This window comes from Podarcis erhardii, assembly GCF_964252035.2.
Source record: "Podarcis erhardii genome assembly, chromosome: 6".
NCBI classification, from domain to species: domain Eukaryota; kingdom Metazoa; phylum Chordata; class Lepidosauria; order Squamata; family Lacertidae; genus Podarcis; species Podarcis erhardii.
Window position 1 is genome coordinate 19,744,011 of NC_138510.1, and position 17,489 is coordinate 19,761,499.

A 17,489-nucleotide genomic window follows, 5' to 3' on the forward strand; every position below is an offset into this window, starting at 1 on the left:
GTTACTTTGTACTAGATGCATTTCTCCATTCCTGTACCTTTTTTCAGCCCTAGTCCTTTCTGACATTTCCTTGATATTTCAAACAAAAAGCACTGGGTGCTCACATGGATCCTTTTCGGATCTGATACTTGAGTATTACTTGCGTTCCTACACTTGGAAGTGTTTCTTGCATTGCAACTTGGCTTGCCTTTTTAACATTGTCCCCTGTGCTCCTTGAGCAAGATGGTGAGGGTTTATTTGTTTATTTTTGTCAGCAGATACATTGGAATAATAATAAAAAACCAGGGGTGGTATCCAACAAATTAGTTCTGTTAATGCAATAATTACCATATGCACAACATAACTTCTTCACCCTCTTTGTGTACCTTCCCCAAATCTGCTCCAGAGGGTTGGTGGAACCCTCCGAATTAGGTGGATGTGAGGTGGGAGGAGGGGCAAGTTCTGTTGCTCAGCAGGAAATCCTTGCGCCAACAAAACTGCTTCTAATAATAATAATAATAATAATAATAATAATAATATACCCTCCCATCTGGCTGGGTTTCCTCAGCCACTCTTGGTGACTTACAACCTATCTAAAAACATAATAAAAACATCAATCCTTAATAACTTCCCTAAACAATTTGGTTTAAGTGTAAACAATGAAATACTCCCTTTCTGGAATATAGAATTGTACCTTGTGCCTCCAGCTGTTTTTGAACTACAACTCCCATCATCCCTGACTAGCAAGACCAGTGGCAAGGGATGATGGGAATTGTAGTCCAAAAACAGCTGGAGGCACAAGGTTGGGAAACATTCCACCCACTACGATGCAGGAATATGCAGCTGTCCCATATGAAGATTGTTTACATTGTTGCTGTTGGCTGTTTCCTCTAGGCCATCCATGCTTTGAGTTCTATCTAACAAGATGAGTCTATTTTTATTTAATTTATTTGCATTATTCATATCCTACTCTTCTTGTTCCTGTAATCTCAGACTAATAATCAACATTAAACTTCCAATTCTACAGTTCTATGATTCTATTAAAACAATATTTCTTTTGCATAGAAAGGTAAAGGCACCCCTGACCATTAGGTCCAGTCATGGCCGACTGGGGTTGCGGGACTCATCTCGCTTTATTGGCCAAGGGAGCCGGCGTACCGCTTCCAGGTCATGTGGCCAGCATGACTAAGTCACTTCTGGCGAACCAGAGCAGCACACGGAAATGCCGTTTACCTTCCCGCCGGAGCGGTACCTATTTATCTACTTGCACTTTGACGTGCTTTCGAACTGCTAGGTTGGCAGGAGCAGGGACCGACCAACGGGAGCTCACGCCATCGCAGGGGTTTGAACCGCCGACCTTCTGATCGGCAAGTCCTAGGCTCTGTGGTTTAACCCACAGCGCCACTGGCGTCCCATTTCTTTTGCATGCAACAATATAAAAAGACAATCTGCTAACAACACCAGCAGTAAAGCAAGGGACATTGCTTGAGTCAAATGCTGAGATAGCCATGTTTGTGCCTGGTGTTGAAAGAGGAGTTGCTTTTTTCCTATCCATGGCTCACGGCATGAAAATTTAGGGCAGCTTTCCCCAACCTGGCACCCTCCAGATGTTTTAGATTGCAACATGCATCAGCATAAGGCAGCAAAGCTATGCTGGCAGGGGCTGGTGAAAGTTGTAGCCCACAACATCTGGAGAGCGCTAGGCTGCAGGAGGCTAGTTTTAGGGTGTTTGAGCAGTCATAAGGCTTTTGAGAAGAGTCTGATGGCAACAGTTTGAATGCAGACAGTCCTTCCAGCTGTGCATCACAGCCTGGCCAGAAACCGGTAGCAGGAAGGAGAAGTTAGCAATTGCATCATCCTGGAAATGGACAGCAACTAAAATTAAAGCTGTGCTGAAACTAGTTTTGGAGAGGAGTGGACAGTGATAATCAGGGAAGGGAGGGGGAGAGTATTTGTTGTTTTAGGACTGGTAGGATTGCAACAGCAGTTGTAAGGGAGTGAAGTCATGTGTGCACAGGCATAAGGGGAGAATGACACACTGACTCTGGCAAACGGAAAGCACTTGTTGGTTACACAGGTGGGCATGGTGTACTTCAGAAGAGGCCCTGGATTTTCCACGAGGCTGTGCCAGTCCTGTTAATTTTGCTCATGAGGTGACATTGGGAAGTTCAACTCTGAATACTCCATTGTTTGTAGGCAACAGTGAATCTATTACTGAGCTTGAAGGCAGAGCATGGACGCGTTGACAAAGAATATTCTGTCTCATTATAAAAAGACTTTTTCATTCACAAAAGGGCAGAATGAATTCTGTGGAGGTCTCAGTAGGAACTTTCAGTTCCAAATGTGGAAGCAGGGGCCCACAAATGCCCACAACATAGGAAGTTGCCTTGGGTAGAGTGAGGCCAGTGGTCCATCCAGCCCAGTGTTGCTTACACTGATTGGCAGTGACACTCAGGGTCCTTCCCAATCCTGCCTGGAGATTCCAGGGATTGAACTCAGAACCTTCTACATGCAAAGCAGATACTCTTCCACTTAGCTATGGCCCGTTCCCTAGGTCAGCTTGACATACCAGCAAGCTTATATTTCTCCTTGCTCCCAATTTATTGAGCCCTCTAGCAACCAGAGAGGGCTGGAAGGGAGGCAACCTTGCCCTCCCTTATGCAGACACTCGGATAGGAGAAGAATCAGCAGAACGAATTCCTGCTGTTTCTTATTTGGACTAAAGCATACCTGAGAACCTGTTTGCGGTTCCTTAGGAGCAGTCTTAGAAATAAAACAGGCGCCAGGCACGTTTTGCAACTGGCCCGGGTCCAATTGAGATGACATAAGAGATCTCTGGATCCCAGGTTGGCAACTGGGGAAAGCAAAATGTCACTTGGAGAGGGATCTGATACATATCTGAGTTTCTAACACTGCTTGGGAGTCTTCCTCACCAATGGTAAAGGATCACTTCTATTAGGTCAAATGAAATGGCAATTTCTAAGTAAAAATATGGCAAAAAAGATTGTGGATTGGGAAGGTTTGATGCATGAAGAAGTAAAGGTAGAAACTAATACAGCGGTACCTCGGGTTACAAACACTTCAGGTTACGTGTTTTCAGGTTGCGGACCATGGGAAACCCGGAAGTACCGGAAAAGATTACTTCTAGGTTTCACCTCTCACACATGCACAGAAGCGCCAAATTGCGTCACACGTGTGTGCAGACGCGGCGCTGCAGGTTACGAATGCTGCGGGTTGCGGACGTGCCTCCGTCACGGATTACGTCTGCAACCCGAGGTTCCACTGTACGTAGCCTTGTGGCTTTGTTACCAGATCTCTTCCTAGACAGAATCTGCTAGCAAATTTATGAAGCTAACACTAAAGTAGGGCCAACGCATTGTCAAATTTAAAGCATGCATTTCTGAAGAGCAGCATTGAACTCAAGAGTCTGCTCTTTCCCAGAATCTTTGCACCATATCACGCCAGACCAGGACTGTGAGACTGTCTTCCTCCACAGCAAATCTGATGAAAATATGCATCTCCTGGGAAGTTATGGCTTCTTGTCACTGTGGTGACAGCTTGTGTGTCGGCTTCTGTAAGCCTCATTCCATCCCCAGCCATGCCCCTCTCACAAGCACATATTTCAAGCCCTCTCACCGCTGCAATCACACACAACTCCTGGCATTACAAAAATCACAGTGCAGGCAAGTAGCAGGAACCAGGCACTAATAGTATTGTCAGCACACCAACCCAGTTAACTAACTTACTCAGACGTTCACCCAGCTCTCACCCGGCAGGGTAACTCGAAGATTTATAGGGGCTGGGGAATGCTGGCAACCAGCCAGCCCCATCACATGCTCCCACTTTGGGGACTAGTTGTTACAACCTTCCTGAGGGGCCTCACCCAGTGATCACTACTTCATGACACAATGGACACACCTCATGGCAATCAAGTAGGGTAGTACCCTTGTCCCAACTCATGACAACCTCAAAGGAACAGCTTCTCTTAGTGGCTGCTCTTATAACATGCCATACATAGCTCCTACATAGCTCATGAAGCTGTCATCCCCCAAGATACAGGTGTTACAAGCCAGTTGTTCAGCAGCAAGGAGCAGAAAATAGCTGCCTAGCTATTCTGCTAGCAGCTATGCCTCCTAAGGCTAAATGGTCAAGGCTCACAGAAACACAGGGGTAGGGGAAGGCATACAAAAAAAATTATGAAAGCTTCTTGATTAAATGTTTGATCAGTCACTTGGCCAGCATCCCAGCCTGACTTTAAAGGGCACACTTCACTTTCTCTTTACAGTGTTTCCAACTTTTAACTCCTTCATATTCCTATTATAGGTGATGCATGCATATATTTCCTGCCAGATCACTTATGAAACCCCAAATGTAATTTTTGTGTTGCTGAATTTATGTTCTGATATTCTACTCATTGAATATTTCACATCAAAACTCAGCATATAAGGGTCAGCTACACACCCTGCTGAGAACACTAGGAAACCTGTTGAGGCTCTTTGCCTGAGTAGTTTCAGAATACAGTACATAAATTCTGTTAAGAGCTGCTGCTAAATTGCATTAGACTTCCTCATACTTGGCCTGTGAATCATGAATCTCTGCGTGCTTATTGCTGTACTTCAGAATAAGTGCCCAATTCAGGTGAGAGTGGCTCTCATCCTTCCCTATCCAGTAGCTGGCAGCTTCTTCTTGCTTTGTAAGCGGTTAACAAGTCACATTAGTGTCCTGTTTCTTTTCCTGAAGAGAGATGAGAGATTATTGGACAAAGCGAACATAATTTGGAGCCACATTCATATTTACTCTTGCATCTTATGAGTATCAGAGACCTTTTGAGCTTCTGTGATTAGAAATTAGGGATAAATTATAATTAAGCATGTACTCCCAAATGTATTGCTCTGCTTTTCTTTGGACCACATCAGCGAGGCCGGGGGGGGGGGGGGAGGGTCTTGTCAACCTAGGCAACCCAGGACCTCCATATACACTGCCCAGTCTTGTGCCCCAGGTAGGTCACTTTTGTGCTGCTAACACACCAGATTGAATCCTTCCCCCAACCCAATGCACTCCATTGTCTCTTGAGACAGATGGATGCCAATAACTCCTATTAATATTAATGTGACTTAAGAGTGACTGATTTGGGTTGGACCATGGCCTTTATACCAATACATAATACAACTAGATGCAAAATGAAACAGAGAAGGTAGCATGAACTGGTAATGTGAAGTATTTATATTCTTCTGCCAGCGTTCTGCATATCTTATAGTCCTTAGTGCCTTAGTGTGGCCAGGTGCATTAGAGATGGAATGCATTCTTGACAGCCTCTCCTGAAACATTTCGTGTAGCTTATCAGGAATCGCAAACCACAAGCCACAAATTCCATCACTGTAGTACAAGTGATTGCTTACCACAAATTCCCCCCTAATGGCTAGTGCTTCCAGGCAGCAGGCCGCAAGAAAAGATTCTTCAGGTGAAGTTCACTAGGCCACCAGATGTTATGTGACCTCAGCTCTCATCATCCCATGACCATTGGCTATGTGGGTTGGGATCTGTTGGTGTAGAGTCCAACATCATCTGAAGGTAGAGCATGAGACTCTTAATCTCAGGGTTGTCAGTTCAAGACCCATGTTGGGCAAAAGATTCCTGCATTGCAGGGGGTTGGGTTAGATGACCCTTGAAGTTTCTTCCAATTCTACAATTCTATGAGTCTTTGAAGAATTAAAGCTCCTCGCCCTTGCCGACTTTGGACATGCCTGCTCTAGGCTGATTTGTGAGACTGGGTAGAGTTGGGGCAATTAGCCCTGCCCAGGGGTTTCCACAGACTGATCTGGTCTTGGATGTCCATTGTTATTTTTAGAATCTGAGGTGCTATTTGCTACTTATCTGCTTTAAATGGCCTTTGCCAACCTGATGCCCTCTAGCTGTTTTGGACTGCTTGGCAAAGGCTGTCTTAAAAGCCCTGGGCTGTAACATCTATTTTCAAGGTTTCTATAGCTGCGAGGTCTTTGATGTATAGCATCATTTATCAGGGTTGACTTCAGGGTTCCCTCCCCCCTTCCATTTCCATCCTCCATTTCCACAATGATGTGTACAACACAACTCTCAAAGCCACCAGTCATAAAATGTAAGCTTAATAAATGGTCCAGCAATGAAGGTAGCAGTGAAAAGTATCAGAGGCCAAATTAAGAAAATGTCTGGGGTAATAAAATCTTTGGTGCCTGTAGGTCTTGTGCAAGCTGGCCTGCTTCAGCACTACTCTTCCTTGTTTACCATGCCCTTTTAACTCTCAGGAGACTTCTCTGTTCCGCATTTGGTGAGAATAGAGTTTTTAGGCATCTCATGCTTGCATTTCTGCCTGGGAGGATTTCACAAGAGTATTATATGCGCTCAGTTGAAATCATGCACGCTTATATTGTGATGGAGGTGAAGAGGCCGATAGCCTTTATGAATGTAAATGGTTGCTTTAGAGATGTAGTACACTCTGTGTTGAGCAAAGTGAACCCCTGCCCGGCTATGCGTTAATGTAGAAAATAATTCCTTTCTGCAAATAGATGAGAAAAATGCGGCATGCTGCTAAAAGTGAATGACCTGTCTTCCAGATTGTTACACTTATCTGCTGTCTGGAATCCTGCTAATTCTGAACCAAATCCTGTTAACTGGGATCTAAGAGAGCTGATCTAAGTGGCCTGATTGGAAGATGAAGTTTGGCTCGCCAGCCATGATTTGTGTGAGCCATGTGCTTAGATCTGCTCATGGCTCAGGGCAAATGATACGAGTTCCCTTGTTAAGAGGGTAAGGTATATTGGGACCCAGTGCCTCCCTCAACACCACTCTCTCGGCCTATTGAATTGGGACCAGGCTACACCTAATGTTAATTGCATTAAAGGTATATGTTTAAGAGTGTAAATAGCTGCTGAGCGACACCCTAAGCAGGATAGTGGCTGTTGCATTGGGAGGATAGACTTAAGTCTTACTAGTGAAAATCCATCCACTCTTCTGCCTCTTATAGCTGGTTCTGATGGGAGCTTCCCACCCAGGACAGATAGCAGCTTTGGGAAAAGGGATTTTCACCAGGAGCATGTCAGGGGCCAAAGGGCCAATCCACACACAGTCCTGGCCAAGGGAAGCTTTCATGGCAAATATAGGCATATATACTCTGCACCTCATGTGTAGTCTAGCCCTTTGTCCCAACTAATCAAAACGTGCAAAATCTATGCCCACAAGATGAGCCTCTTTTTGGTTTCTAGGCTGCTTGTTTGCAAAATGCTATTGAACACAGTAGCTTGCGAGCTCTTTATGACTATTTCCAGAGTGCCATGATTAAACAAGCCACACCTTGCTAGTCAAGTCAAAGTGCTTTGTTCGTAATCTGATTGCAATGCAGCTCTCCTTACTGCTCCTCTGCTTTGTTGCAGTCTCACTCAAGTAACCAGATCACTCTTGCATTATCATTATTTGTGAATGAAAACTGTGCAGTCTGGTTTACTAGTACTTTATATAGGCCTCAAGCAAATGTTACTGGAAGCTAAACTTCGGAACCTTGTGAGGATTCCTTTTATTTCGTGTCAGGCTAAGGTTGGGATCAAGAGGTAGACTTAATTTAATCTTTCTTGCCCCTGCCCTACCCTGTTAGATGAGTCACTGGTGTAGAAATGCCGTTAACACTTCAGCAGTGTGTGTTGTAAAGTTGCAGTGCAGTGAGCTGGTTTAGCACAGTTAAAACCGAATTGGGAAGCTCCTACTTCAGACCTTGCCTTTGCTATAAAGTTTCTATCAGACCCTGCACTCCCTTGGCTTTCCTTCTGCCCCTGCAATGTGGTGGTAGTACAGACCCCGCTTACAGGATACCATAAGGATTACTGAGAAAGTATGCATGAAGCTTTTTGAACTTTTAGAAGTGCTTTATTAATAGCAAATGGCTCCTGTGTCAACCTAGAGGGAGGGCTTGGGTGGAATGCCACTTTGTCTTAGGTCCTGTGCTGCTCAACATCCTTAGAAATGGCTCCAATGGAGGAGCAGAGGGGATGCTTAACAGATTTGCAGATCACAGAAAGCTGTTGGAAGGGGTGGCTAAACACCATGAAAGACAAAGTCAAGATTGAGTTGAATGGTTTAGAATGCTGGGCCACAACCAGCAACATGAAATTCAACAGAAATAAATGTGAAGTCTTGCATTTCACTACCAAATTTCAATGGTGGAAATGCAGTGTGGAGAGAGACCCAACTCAGCAGCAATACATGTGAAAAGGATCTAGGTGTCTTAGCTGATCTCAAGCAGAACATGAGCCAGCAGTGCAGGTGCTAAGAAGGTTAGTGCAATTGCAGGCTGCATTAATAGGAGCATAGTGTCCAAATCACTCTATTCCCACTCTATTCTGTGTCAGTCAGGCTGCATTTGGAATGTGCTGTTGGTTCTGGGTGTTGCATTTTAAGGAGGATACTGTCCAACTATATGGTATGTCCAGAGAGAGAGGCTGGGATGGTGAAGAGTGGAAACCAAGTCATATGAGCAACAGCTGAAAGAATGAACCTCGTTTAGCTTGGAGAGGAGAAGATTGGAGGGAGGGAGCGTGATGGCAAACTTGGATTTACCTGAAGGGCTGGCATGCAGAAGATGGAGCAGATCTGTGTTTTCTCACTTCAGAGGGCGGGAACTAGGCTGGAAATAGGAGGGAAGCTTAGCATCAAGAGAAGCTTCCCAACGGTAAGAGCTGTTTGACAGTAGAAGAGGCTGCTTGGGGAGGTGGTCTCTCCTCTTTCATTGGATGGACTGAAGCAGAGACTTGGTGGGCATCTGCCAGGGATGCTGCCATTGCATGTGCGCTACAGATCCTGTGCTGAAAAGGGAGTTGGACCAATGACCTCAGATTCCATGGATGCTTGTGGGGAGTGGCATGTCATAGCTTACATTTAGTACTTGTAAAAGCATAGATGTTTTGTGTACAAGTTGCATATGATAGAGGTGGTAGTGAATAGATGCAGCAGTGGCAGGTAAGTAGTTTTTCTTGTGTTTTGGGAGTTGGTCACAGAAGTGATTTATTGTCTCGAGAGGGGGAAGTCACTATGTCAGCCTTTTTGTATCTGTCAAAATAGCATTTACACATACTTAAAATTGATCTGAATGTCTCACGAATCTATTTTCTTCTCTCTCCCCTCCACTCTTTCTCTTTTAAAGTTGCAGGAATCATTACTGCTGATTTTGCCTCTGGTCTAGTGCACTGGGGAGCAGATACCTGGGGATCTGTCGATCTGCCAATAGTTGGAAAGGTTTGTCTTTTTATTATTGGGAAATAATAAACTTCAATAATCTTCAGGCAGTAATAGAACAAAACACTATCACTCAAGTAGGCAGAATTTGAGTGCAGAGCTTGAGAATCCTGAGCTTCACCTTTTCAGAATTATCCACTGCAGTCATTGTATCTAAACTATTATTTGGCTGTTGGGAATATGCTTTGGGCTTGCACACTCCCTCCAACTCTCTCTTTCACTTCTCGGTTTGCGGTAACCATATTTGGCCAGATTCAGATTTCATGGCAAACTTTAGTTAACTGCAAACCAGGGAAGAAGGGAATCCAGTCATGCAAAGGGAGGAGGAACCCCGTGAGCCCAAAACATATTCCTAAAGTCTGGATTTGGGATCTGTATCTGGCCAAAGTTGCAGGACCTCATGCTTTCAAGCGTCTTAAAGCGTAATGTTCAAATTGTCATGTGCCAACGTAAATCAAAACAACTTACTCAGATGTGCATTCTTTTGGAATAAGATTACAGGAGCACATGTAGAATGTCTTCTGACCGGTTTGGGACTTTTTAGTGTTATTGAAAACAAGCAAATGTTGCTATTGAGATCTGCAGTACACAGCTTGTGCTTTCTCCCCCACCCCTAAGCTACCAATCTGCTTTTGGTACTAACACTTCATCCTCACTTCACTCTTTGCTGTCGTAATGCTGACTAATGCAAGTGTCTTCTCTGTTGATCAGACTAATGAAAGACGGCATTTTCTTTCTCCTTCCCTGCTCCCCACTTTATCCCATCTTAATAAGCTTGGTGTACTTAACAGCAAAAAGGACGTGTAACCCTAGGTTAAACTGGTCCTAGGTTGAGTGAGCCAGGATATATTGAATAGCCATCCCTGTGACATGCCCTGTTGCTAACTTTGAGATTGCAGTGTGTGTGGTGCTAAGCCAGCTCCCACTTCACTAACAATTTACCTCCTAGTCACTTGCTTGCATGGTGATTACACTGTACCTATAAATACAGACACTAACATTTGAATTCAGGCCAGTAACAGTGCTTAAGAGTTATCTGTAACCTGTGAGTCCCTGCATTCAAATCTCACCTCTGCCATGAGTTCACAGCACGTTTGGCGTTAAAACAGCCAGCAGAAATTGCACCTTAACACTGTACTGTATCCCTGCTGGAGGAGCACACTCTACCCTGGGTTTAATCTGGGACTCAGAGTTTGGGAAAGTAAGAAAGCTCTATTTCAGGAAATGCATGCTTGACAGGAAAGATGCTAGTTCTGTCTATCTCAGGTGGAGAGGCCTTGAGCCTTTCTTGCTGTTGTATCGCAACAGGAGAAGCACAAAAGAGGTCTCCTCTACCAAGGTGAGGGTGAAGAAGCAAGTTGGAAATGAGATCAGCAACATATGAATATGAGTAGCACTTGGGGGAAGGTCAGCACAAGCTAGGTCAGAAAGGACAGACTAGGAAACTTGGAGGTTCCTCTTTCCTATGCAGACACATCAGCCTCTAGTTCAAGCTGTGTTGCGTCCCAGCACTTCCAACGTAGCCTCAGGCAAGCCCACCATATTTCAGTATGGGGAGAGAATGTTCTCCTAACCCAAGTCACTGTGGCCTAGAACTTGAAAATAAACTAGTTGCCTGCTTGTGGAAAGAGAGGATTCTCTCCAGGTGACAGGCCAGATTGCTAGGTCTCTTTTTGGGACCTAAATTAACTAGGTAGGTAATTTGTGGGCAGGCCTATCTAGTAAAAATTTGTGCAGGCTATGGACTTCAAAAACTGACAGACATCTCCCCCACCCCCTGTATTTACTTTTTAAGGCTTTTATCAGACCTTTCAGAGAACATCACATTGACCCAACAGCAATTACAAGACATGACTTCATAGAGACCAATGGAGATAACTGCATGTTGACGGTAGTTCCATTGGCAAACATGGCCTACAAACTGGTTTCTTTATCACCAGGTAAGTGACTATAAATCCATGAGTAAACTGGACTTGCAGCTTCCACGGTGTACAGTGAATAGGCCTTTGACCTTTGAAGAGACAGGCAGAATGAAGCTATTTATACGGAACAGCTGAGAAGGTTGAATGTATTTGCGAGACAGACTGCCTTTCAGCCCCTGCAAGGACCCTGAAAGTGGTTTACAGTAGTTTTTATCTTTGTGGGTGGAGCAATATAGTATCAGAGCAAGAAAAAATAGTTGCAGGTTAGTAAAGGAGTAGAGTGGCATGAGAACTAGCTTGCCATCATTTCAAAGATTTTTCTAGATTATTTAAACCATAAGTTGCAAGGTTTATATCAGCCTAGTCTTAACCTGATATTTGAAGATAGGAATCACTTCATCTAGTGTGTACTGTGGCAGAAGCAAAGGTAATCTGTAAGGTGCACCCATGTTAAGAGATGCATCTGGTGAGTGAACTAAGCCAAATACTCAAAGTGGTGGCCCAAAGCATCCCTCTAGTTGCTAGCAAGTCTTACACTAGTAAAGGGAGAATGGGAAGGATAACTACCTTGAGATATTGTGATCGTTTTCGCTTTGGAAGCGAAACAAAGCCTATTTGGAGCTACCCTGAGGATGTAGCTTGTAATTAAACATCCAACACAATTCTTTTATTTTATAAGTAGCTTAACATGGATGGAGAAAGGGTGCTTCCAGAATGGGGCTTGATACTGTTAACGGGTTGATCAGTTAGCGCAAATGAATGGGTTGTGGGCAATAGTGTTTTGCTTTTGTTTTTAGTTTATTGGGGTTTCCCTGGGAAGCTTAACCCCAGATTAAATGGGGGTTGGAATATGGGCCGATACTCTGGCACCAGAGATGTTGTGCAGACACTGAAAAAATTGCATGCATTGGGAGCACCCATCCCACCATGAACCGCCCATCTGGAAGCACCCCAAGAAAATGCTTCTGGTGTAGTTAAGTAGAACTTAAGTGCCTATCAGTTTGAACTTGAAGGTCAGTTCATGCTTGGCATGGCAAATGTGCCCTGATGTTCACAGTGCCAAATGCCTCAAAGTGGGATGGGAAAACAATACAGTCTTGAGTGGTAAAAAACACATGTCCTTATCAATAATTGGCTTGTTGAATCAGACAAAGTTTCCTCTGATGAAGCATTCTGGTGTTGTACAATGAACTGCTTAAATGTAACCAAAGTTTAGAAACAGTTCTGGGTTTTTTTTTTGGTGGGGGGGGGAGACCTATGTATCTAGGCACCTTCTATTGCCAGCTTATTTCAGTGAGAGTCATGTAGATCCTGCTTCCTCTTTTCTTCCCCCTTTCTAGAAGCATTACACCAATCGTGCCCTTGGGAGTGTTACGTCTTTGCCCTGGCTATATTTGGAACCTTGACAAACCAGATTCACAAGTGGTCTCACACCTACTTTGGTCTTCCTCGCTGGGTTATCTTCCTGCAAGACTGGCACGTTATCCTGCCACGCAAACACCACCGGATCCATCACGTGTCTCCTCATGAAACTTATTTCTGTATTACTACAGGTAAATAGAAGTGAAGCTTCTCTTTCATTGATGAGCAGACTATAGGCTTATGGGTTCTATTTTTTCTGCTTTTTTAAAAAAAAACAACAACTAAAACTGAAACCCACCAGCTGGAGCCAGGTGCAACATGTGGAAAAATGTTAAGAGTCAAGGAACAGGGCGAATGTGCTCAGCCCCCAGGTATTGGTGACCATTACTGGAATCAGGCGCATAGGCCCGTCAACAGAGTTACTCCTGCTTCACACACACACACACACACACACACACACACACACACACACACACACGGTGCACTGTGCTTTCCATCAGCTAAGGCTGGTGCACCTGCTATGACTCCTTTTGGACAGGTATAGCTTGCAATGCAGTTACCCAAACTCTGGCAGTCGCCTGTAATGCATTGCCTGTGCAGCTGCCATCTGAAACTTCAGCTAGGGCAGCAACAGAGCTGCTGACTGGGACCGGTCAGTGGGGATATATCATACACGCGCGTTAGCAACTTGCTATTCCAACACGAGCCTGTTTGTACATTTAGATCTCTTTCGAGTCGCCTCTTCTGGGTGTCGACACCATTTTGGAATGAGGCAGGCAGCGACTGCAGAGAGAACTGTCATTGCTGTGAGCGCCCCTTCTTCAGGGATGTTCACCTGCCATGGTGAGGAGGTGCTTTTGCCCACTGGAAGTGCATATGCTCTCTGCATTCAAAAACCCCCGGAGCCCAGCAAGAGCCACTGTAATGTACAGTTACAGATAGGTAGCCATGTTGGTCTGCCATAGTCAAAACAAAAAATTCCTTCCAGTAGCACCTTAAAGACCAACTAAGTTAGTTCTAGGTATGAGCTTTCGTGTGCATGCTGAAGAAGGTATCTGAAGAAGTGTGCATGCACACAAAAGCTCATACCTAGAACTAACTTAGTTGGTCTTTAAGGTGCTACTGGAAGGAATTTTTTGTTTTCACTGTAATGTAAATAGTGTTAAGCTAGATGGACCCAGTGGTTTGACTCAGTATATACATCAGTTTCCTGTTGCACCAAATGGGTACCCTTCTTTTCCCAGGCTCTTGGTTTCTGGTTGTTTTAACGCTGCAATTCTATCCCATTTTTTAATTTTGTTTTGTATGATCTGGTAAGCAGCCCTGGAATATATTATATTGAAGTAAATTTATAAAAATGTTTATGAGCAGAAAGTGCTTCTTTGAGTACACACAACTGTGGGGCTAATCTTTTCATCCAGCGGTAGCTCTCTAGCGCCTTGCCTGGGTCTGGAGGGTCAACTTTTTAATGTGTGCAGGGAGCTGTTGCTGGAATGAGGGAGGTTGCACAGAGCAGAGCGCTACCCAGGAAAGTTTGGAATCCCTACATTTATTAAATCGCATCTGTGTTGCAGTCCTAATTACTGTTTACAGCAATACTTTTACACATAAGACATTCATAATCTGGGACTTGCAAATCAAACCACGAAGGGTTTACCATTGGTGCCAACATTCCGCCTCCCCCACCCATTCCTTTGAAAATTTTGACATGAAATAAATGGTATTGGGTATCATTGTTTCGACACTTGATATTCCTATGTTTGACAACAACACATGATTCCAGGGTTTATATCTGATAGCTAACATTCAGTGATATTCAACACCTGATGTTCAATGGACTGTTATATCTGATGGCTTGTGGCATTTGGTATTTTGACAGCTAACACTCATTCCAGCCCAGTCTAAATTACTCTTAATTTTGTCATACTAAAATTTGTTTTGTGGCCAGGTTCCGATTTGAGATGTTGAGCAACTCCAGAACTGTGTCCCCTCAACTAACTGCAAAGTTTATCTTTCCACATTTCCTGTCCTTCACTTTCCCTGCAAGGGGAAAGCAGCAGAGTGTATCAGTAACACCTCTTTCCCCTTGACACAGCTACCGCAATATGTTCCCAGTTTTAAAGGGGATCAGTTGCTGTTTTTGCATCACCTCTTCAAAATTGGTCTTGGCATTCCAGTTTTCATTGGCGTGTAGCAACTAATTACAAATGCATGTTAGTTGAACAGGAGCTGTGTGTAAAAGTTGAATAACCTTGTTGGTGTATGGAAAACCTGTACTAAATCAAACTTGGTTGACAGTTTGCATGGTTTGAAAGTAGCCCTTAAAAATGTTGTTAATGAGACTTGTGTTGTGTTGAACACTTTTAGTTTCAAAAATAAAGCTCCCATATAGGCGAAAGCTTTAGAGTGCAATTGTTTATACACTTACCTGAAGCCAGTCCTATTGAAGTTAATGAGATTGACATGCTTCTACCTGAACCTGCTTCTACCTGAACCTCCATAAGATGGGGGTACACACTACTCCTGTTGAATGACCCAAATAATCATTTGCCTTTCATTTTACTTTTTTATTAGATTATCTTAAAACAAATCAATTCAATTATCTACAACTGTACTTCTTCATTTACATCTGTATTTTCCCTTTCTATCGTTTTCCAGGCTGGCTCAACTACCCGCTGGAGAAAATCAGATTTTGGAGGTTCCTCGAGATTATCATTCAAGGACTGACCGGAGAAAAACCGAGAGCAGATGACATGAAATGGGCCCAGAAAATAAAATAAACTCTTGCCAGGCTTCTGCAGTCCTTATACTTGTTGCCAATATTTTTAAAAGAAAAAAGCCATCAGCCAAATTAAAGACTTGTAAAGAAATAATGGACTAAAGCACAATGCTTTTAAAAAGTGCTAACAGACTGCAGTTAAAGGACTCACTCTTCAAAATAATACTTGAAAATGCAAATGGCTAATTCCCATTTGTACGGAGCACCTTCTGTTAGCCACATCTGCTGATGTTGACCATTTTCGTCCTTGAGTCTCAAAAGCCATTAGTTGGAGAAGACAATGCACCATTTTCTAGTAAGATATGTCATTGGCAGAGTAAAATGTGTTGTATCAACATGAATTACCACTTTGAAAACAGGGTTAAGACCAATGTGGAATAATGAAGATAAGCAGACGAGCACTGCGTTTTTAAGGAGCAGGTTCAAACTGCATGTAAAAAAACAACAACAGCCAGAGGGGAAGGGAAGTTTATGAAATTGTCACCACTTCAATACATTTAATGTTTGGTACACCTTCCAGTTGCTTCATCTTGCTATCATGTCCAGTCTTAGTCTATGTGGTGTGCAACAGAACATTTGGGAGTCTCATTCTACTAGTGAATAAGGATCCTTATTGTTGTCTGTCTCCTGAAATAAACAAGTGTTTTTACTTCCTTGATATCTGAGCAGACTGTTGCTGTATAAGCCTGCAACTGACTTGGTAGCAACCTGGGAAGAAGAGCAGAACGTGTTCTGCGCAAGTGTCCAAACATAAAAGATGCTTGTGTTAGGTCGTTTAGTGTTCAGCAGTTGGGATTCCTTTCAGTATGATTCCTCTTCCAATAATCATTGTTCAAAGTAGCTCTAGGAAATTGGGCACATGATTTATATGTTAGAAAGGGATAGGTTAATGGTGTGTATTTTTTAAAGGTGCTTGCTCATTCATGTAAATATTATAAAGCCTTAATCTTTTTGGTGTAACATGGATTAATATTTTAATGTGGTCTGAATGTATATAATATATTTATAACAAAGCAGTTCGATTATACTAATTGCATTTGTTCAGTCTCCTTGCAATTTTTATTTTTGTTGTGGTTTGAGGGTGTGACCTCATCTCTAGCAGGCAAATACAAATCACAGAGCAATTTAATATATCATGCTGATACTGACAAAACCCATGAAGCTGTGAGTGGATTTCTTGATTTCTACAGAATACTGTTGAAAAGTCAGTGTTCTAGAAAATAAATCCATCAAGGTAGATCTGTGGAACTCTGTGCCTCTACAGAACAATTAGAAATGTAGATATTTGTGCTGCAGTGGGTTGATTTAAGTCAAGTTTCCCATTGAATTCTTATTTCTTAATATAAATCTGATGGCCAAACACAGTTAACTTACAGATAAAATAGAGGTATTTGCTTATGGTTTCATTCTTATAACCAAGCCTTTCCATCACTTTGTGGCACTGTGTACATTTTTTGTGCTTTATTTTTATTTTACTTATATCACCCTTTGGCCTTCAGGACTTCCCAGTTCTTATCAACCTCAGCCAACATGATGGATTGTCATGGCCATTGGGAGTTGCAGGCCAGTAGCATCTGGGACACTTTACCACTTCTGAACCATCTTGCTGTTATTAACAGGTTCCACGATATCTTTCACTCTCTTTTTAGAAATGGTGTGACCTTCTAAATATTTGTCTATTGGGATCCTTTATGAACCACACTTTTAAGTTAGAAAATCCCAAAGCAGTTCACAAAGCAAACCCCCTTCAACCTTAAAACAGTGAGTTCATAGAATCATAGAGTTGCAAGGGGCCACGAGGATCATCTAGTCCAACCCCCTACATTGCCCATCGTGGGACTCAAATCCACAACCCTGAGATTAAGAATCTCAGGCTCTACCAACTGAGCTAAGTTAAAACAATACCATAGACTTTTAGATTTACAAAAACTGTCATAATAATCAACACACCTTCCAGGCAAATAAAACAACCCAACGAAAGGGAAAGCATTATTTACTATTGCCATCAGCTGATAATGCCAGACGGGTCTCTAAAATGACTGATCAAACAGCCCAGATTGGAATGATCTAACAACTTGGGAGTCGCTATGTCATTAAACTTCAGATGATAGACTTGGACAACAGCCTGGATTGGAATGGAACCAGGGAAAGCTGCGCTGGCAAATACAGTTGAAAAAATATGTATACAC

At 43.2% G+C, this 17,489-nt stretch overlaps 1 protein-coding gene across 1 annotated transcript in view; it reads left to right on the top strand.

Moving 5' to 3' along the window:
* The window catches only part of LOC309345024 (plasmanylethanolamine desaturase 1-like), a 32,905-nt gene extending 16,589 nt beyond the window's left edge, over positions 1–16,316 (top strand). The window contains exons 3-6 of the mRNA XM_081868038.1: positions 9,146–9,237; positions 11,033–11,177; positions 12,500–12,712; positions 15,180–16,316. Of these exons, the coding sequence (XP_081724164.1) occupies positions 9,146–9,237; positions 11,033–11,177; positions 12,500–12,712; positions 15,180–15,301 (572 nt within the window). The 3' untranslated portion in view covers positions 15,302–16,316. The remainder of the gene's footprint in view (positions 1–9,145; positions 9,238–11,032; positions 11,178–12,499; positions 12,713–15,179) is intronic.
* Positions 16,317–17,489: the final 1,173 nt, after the last annotated feature.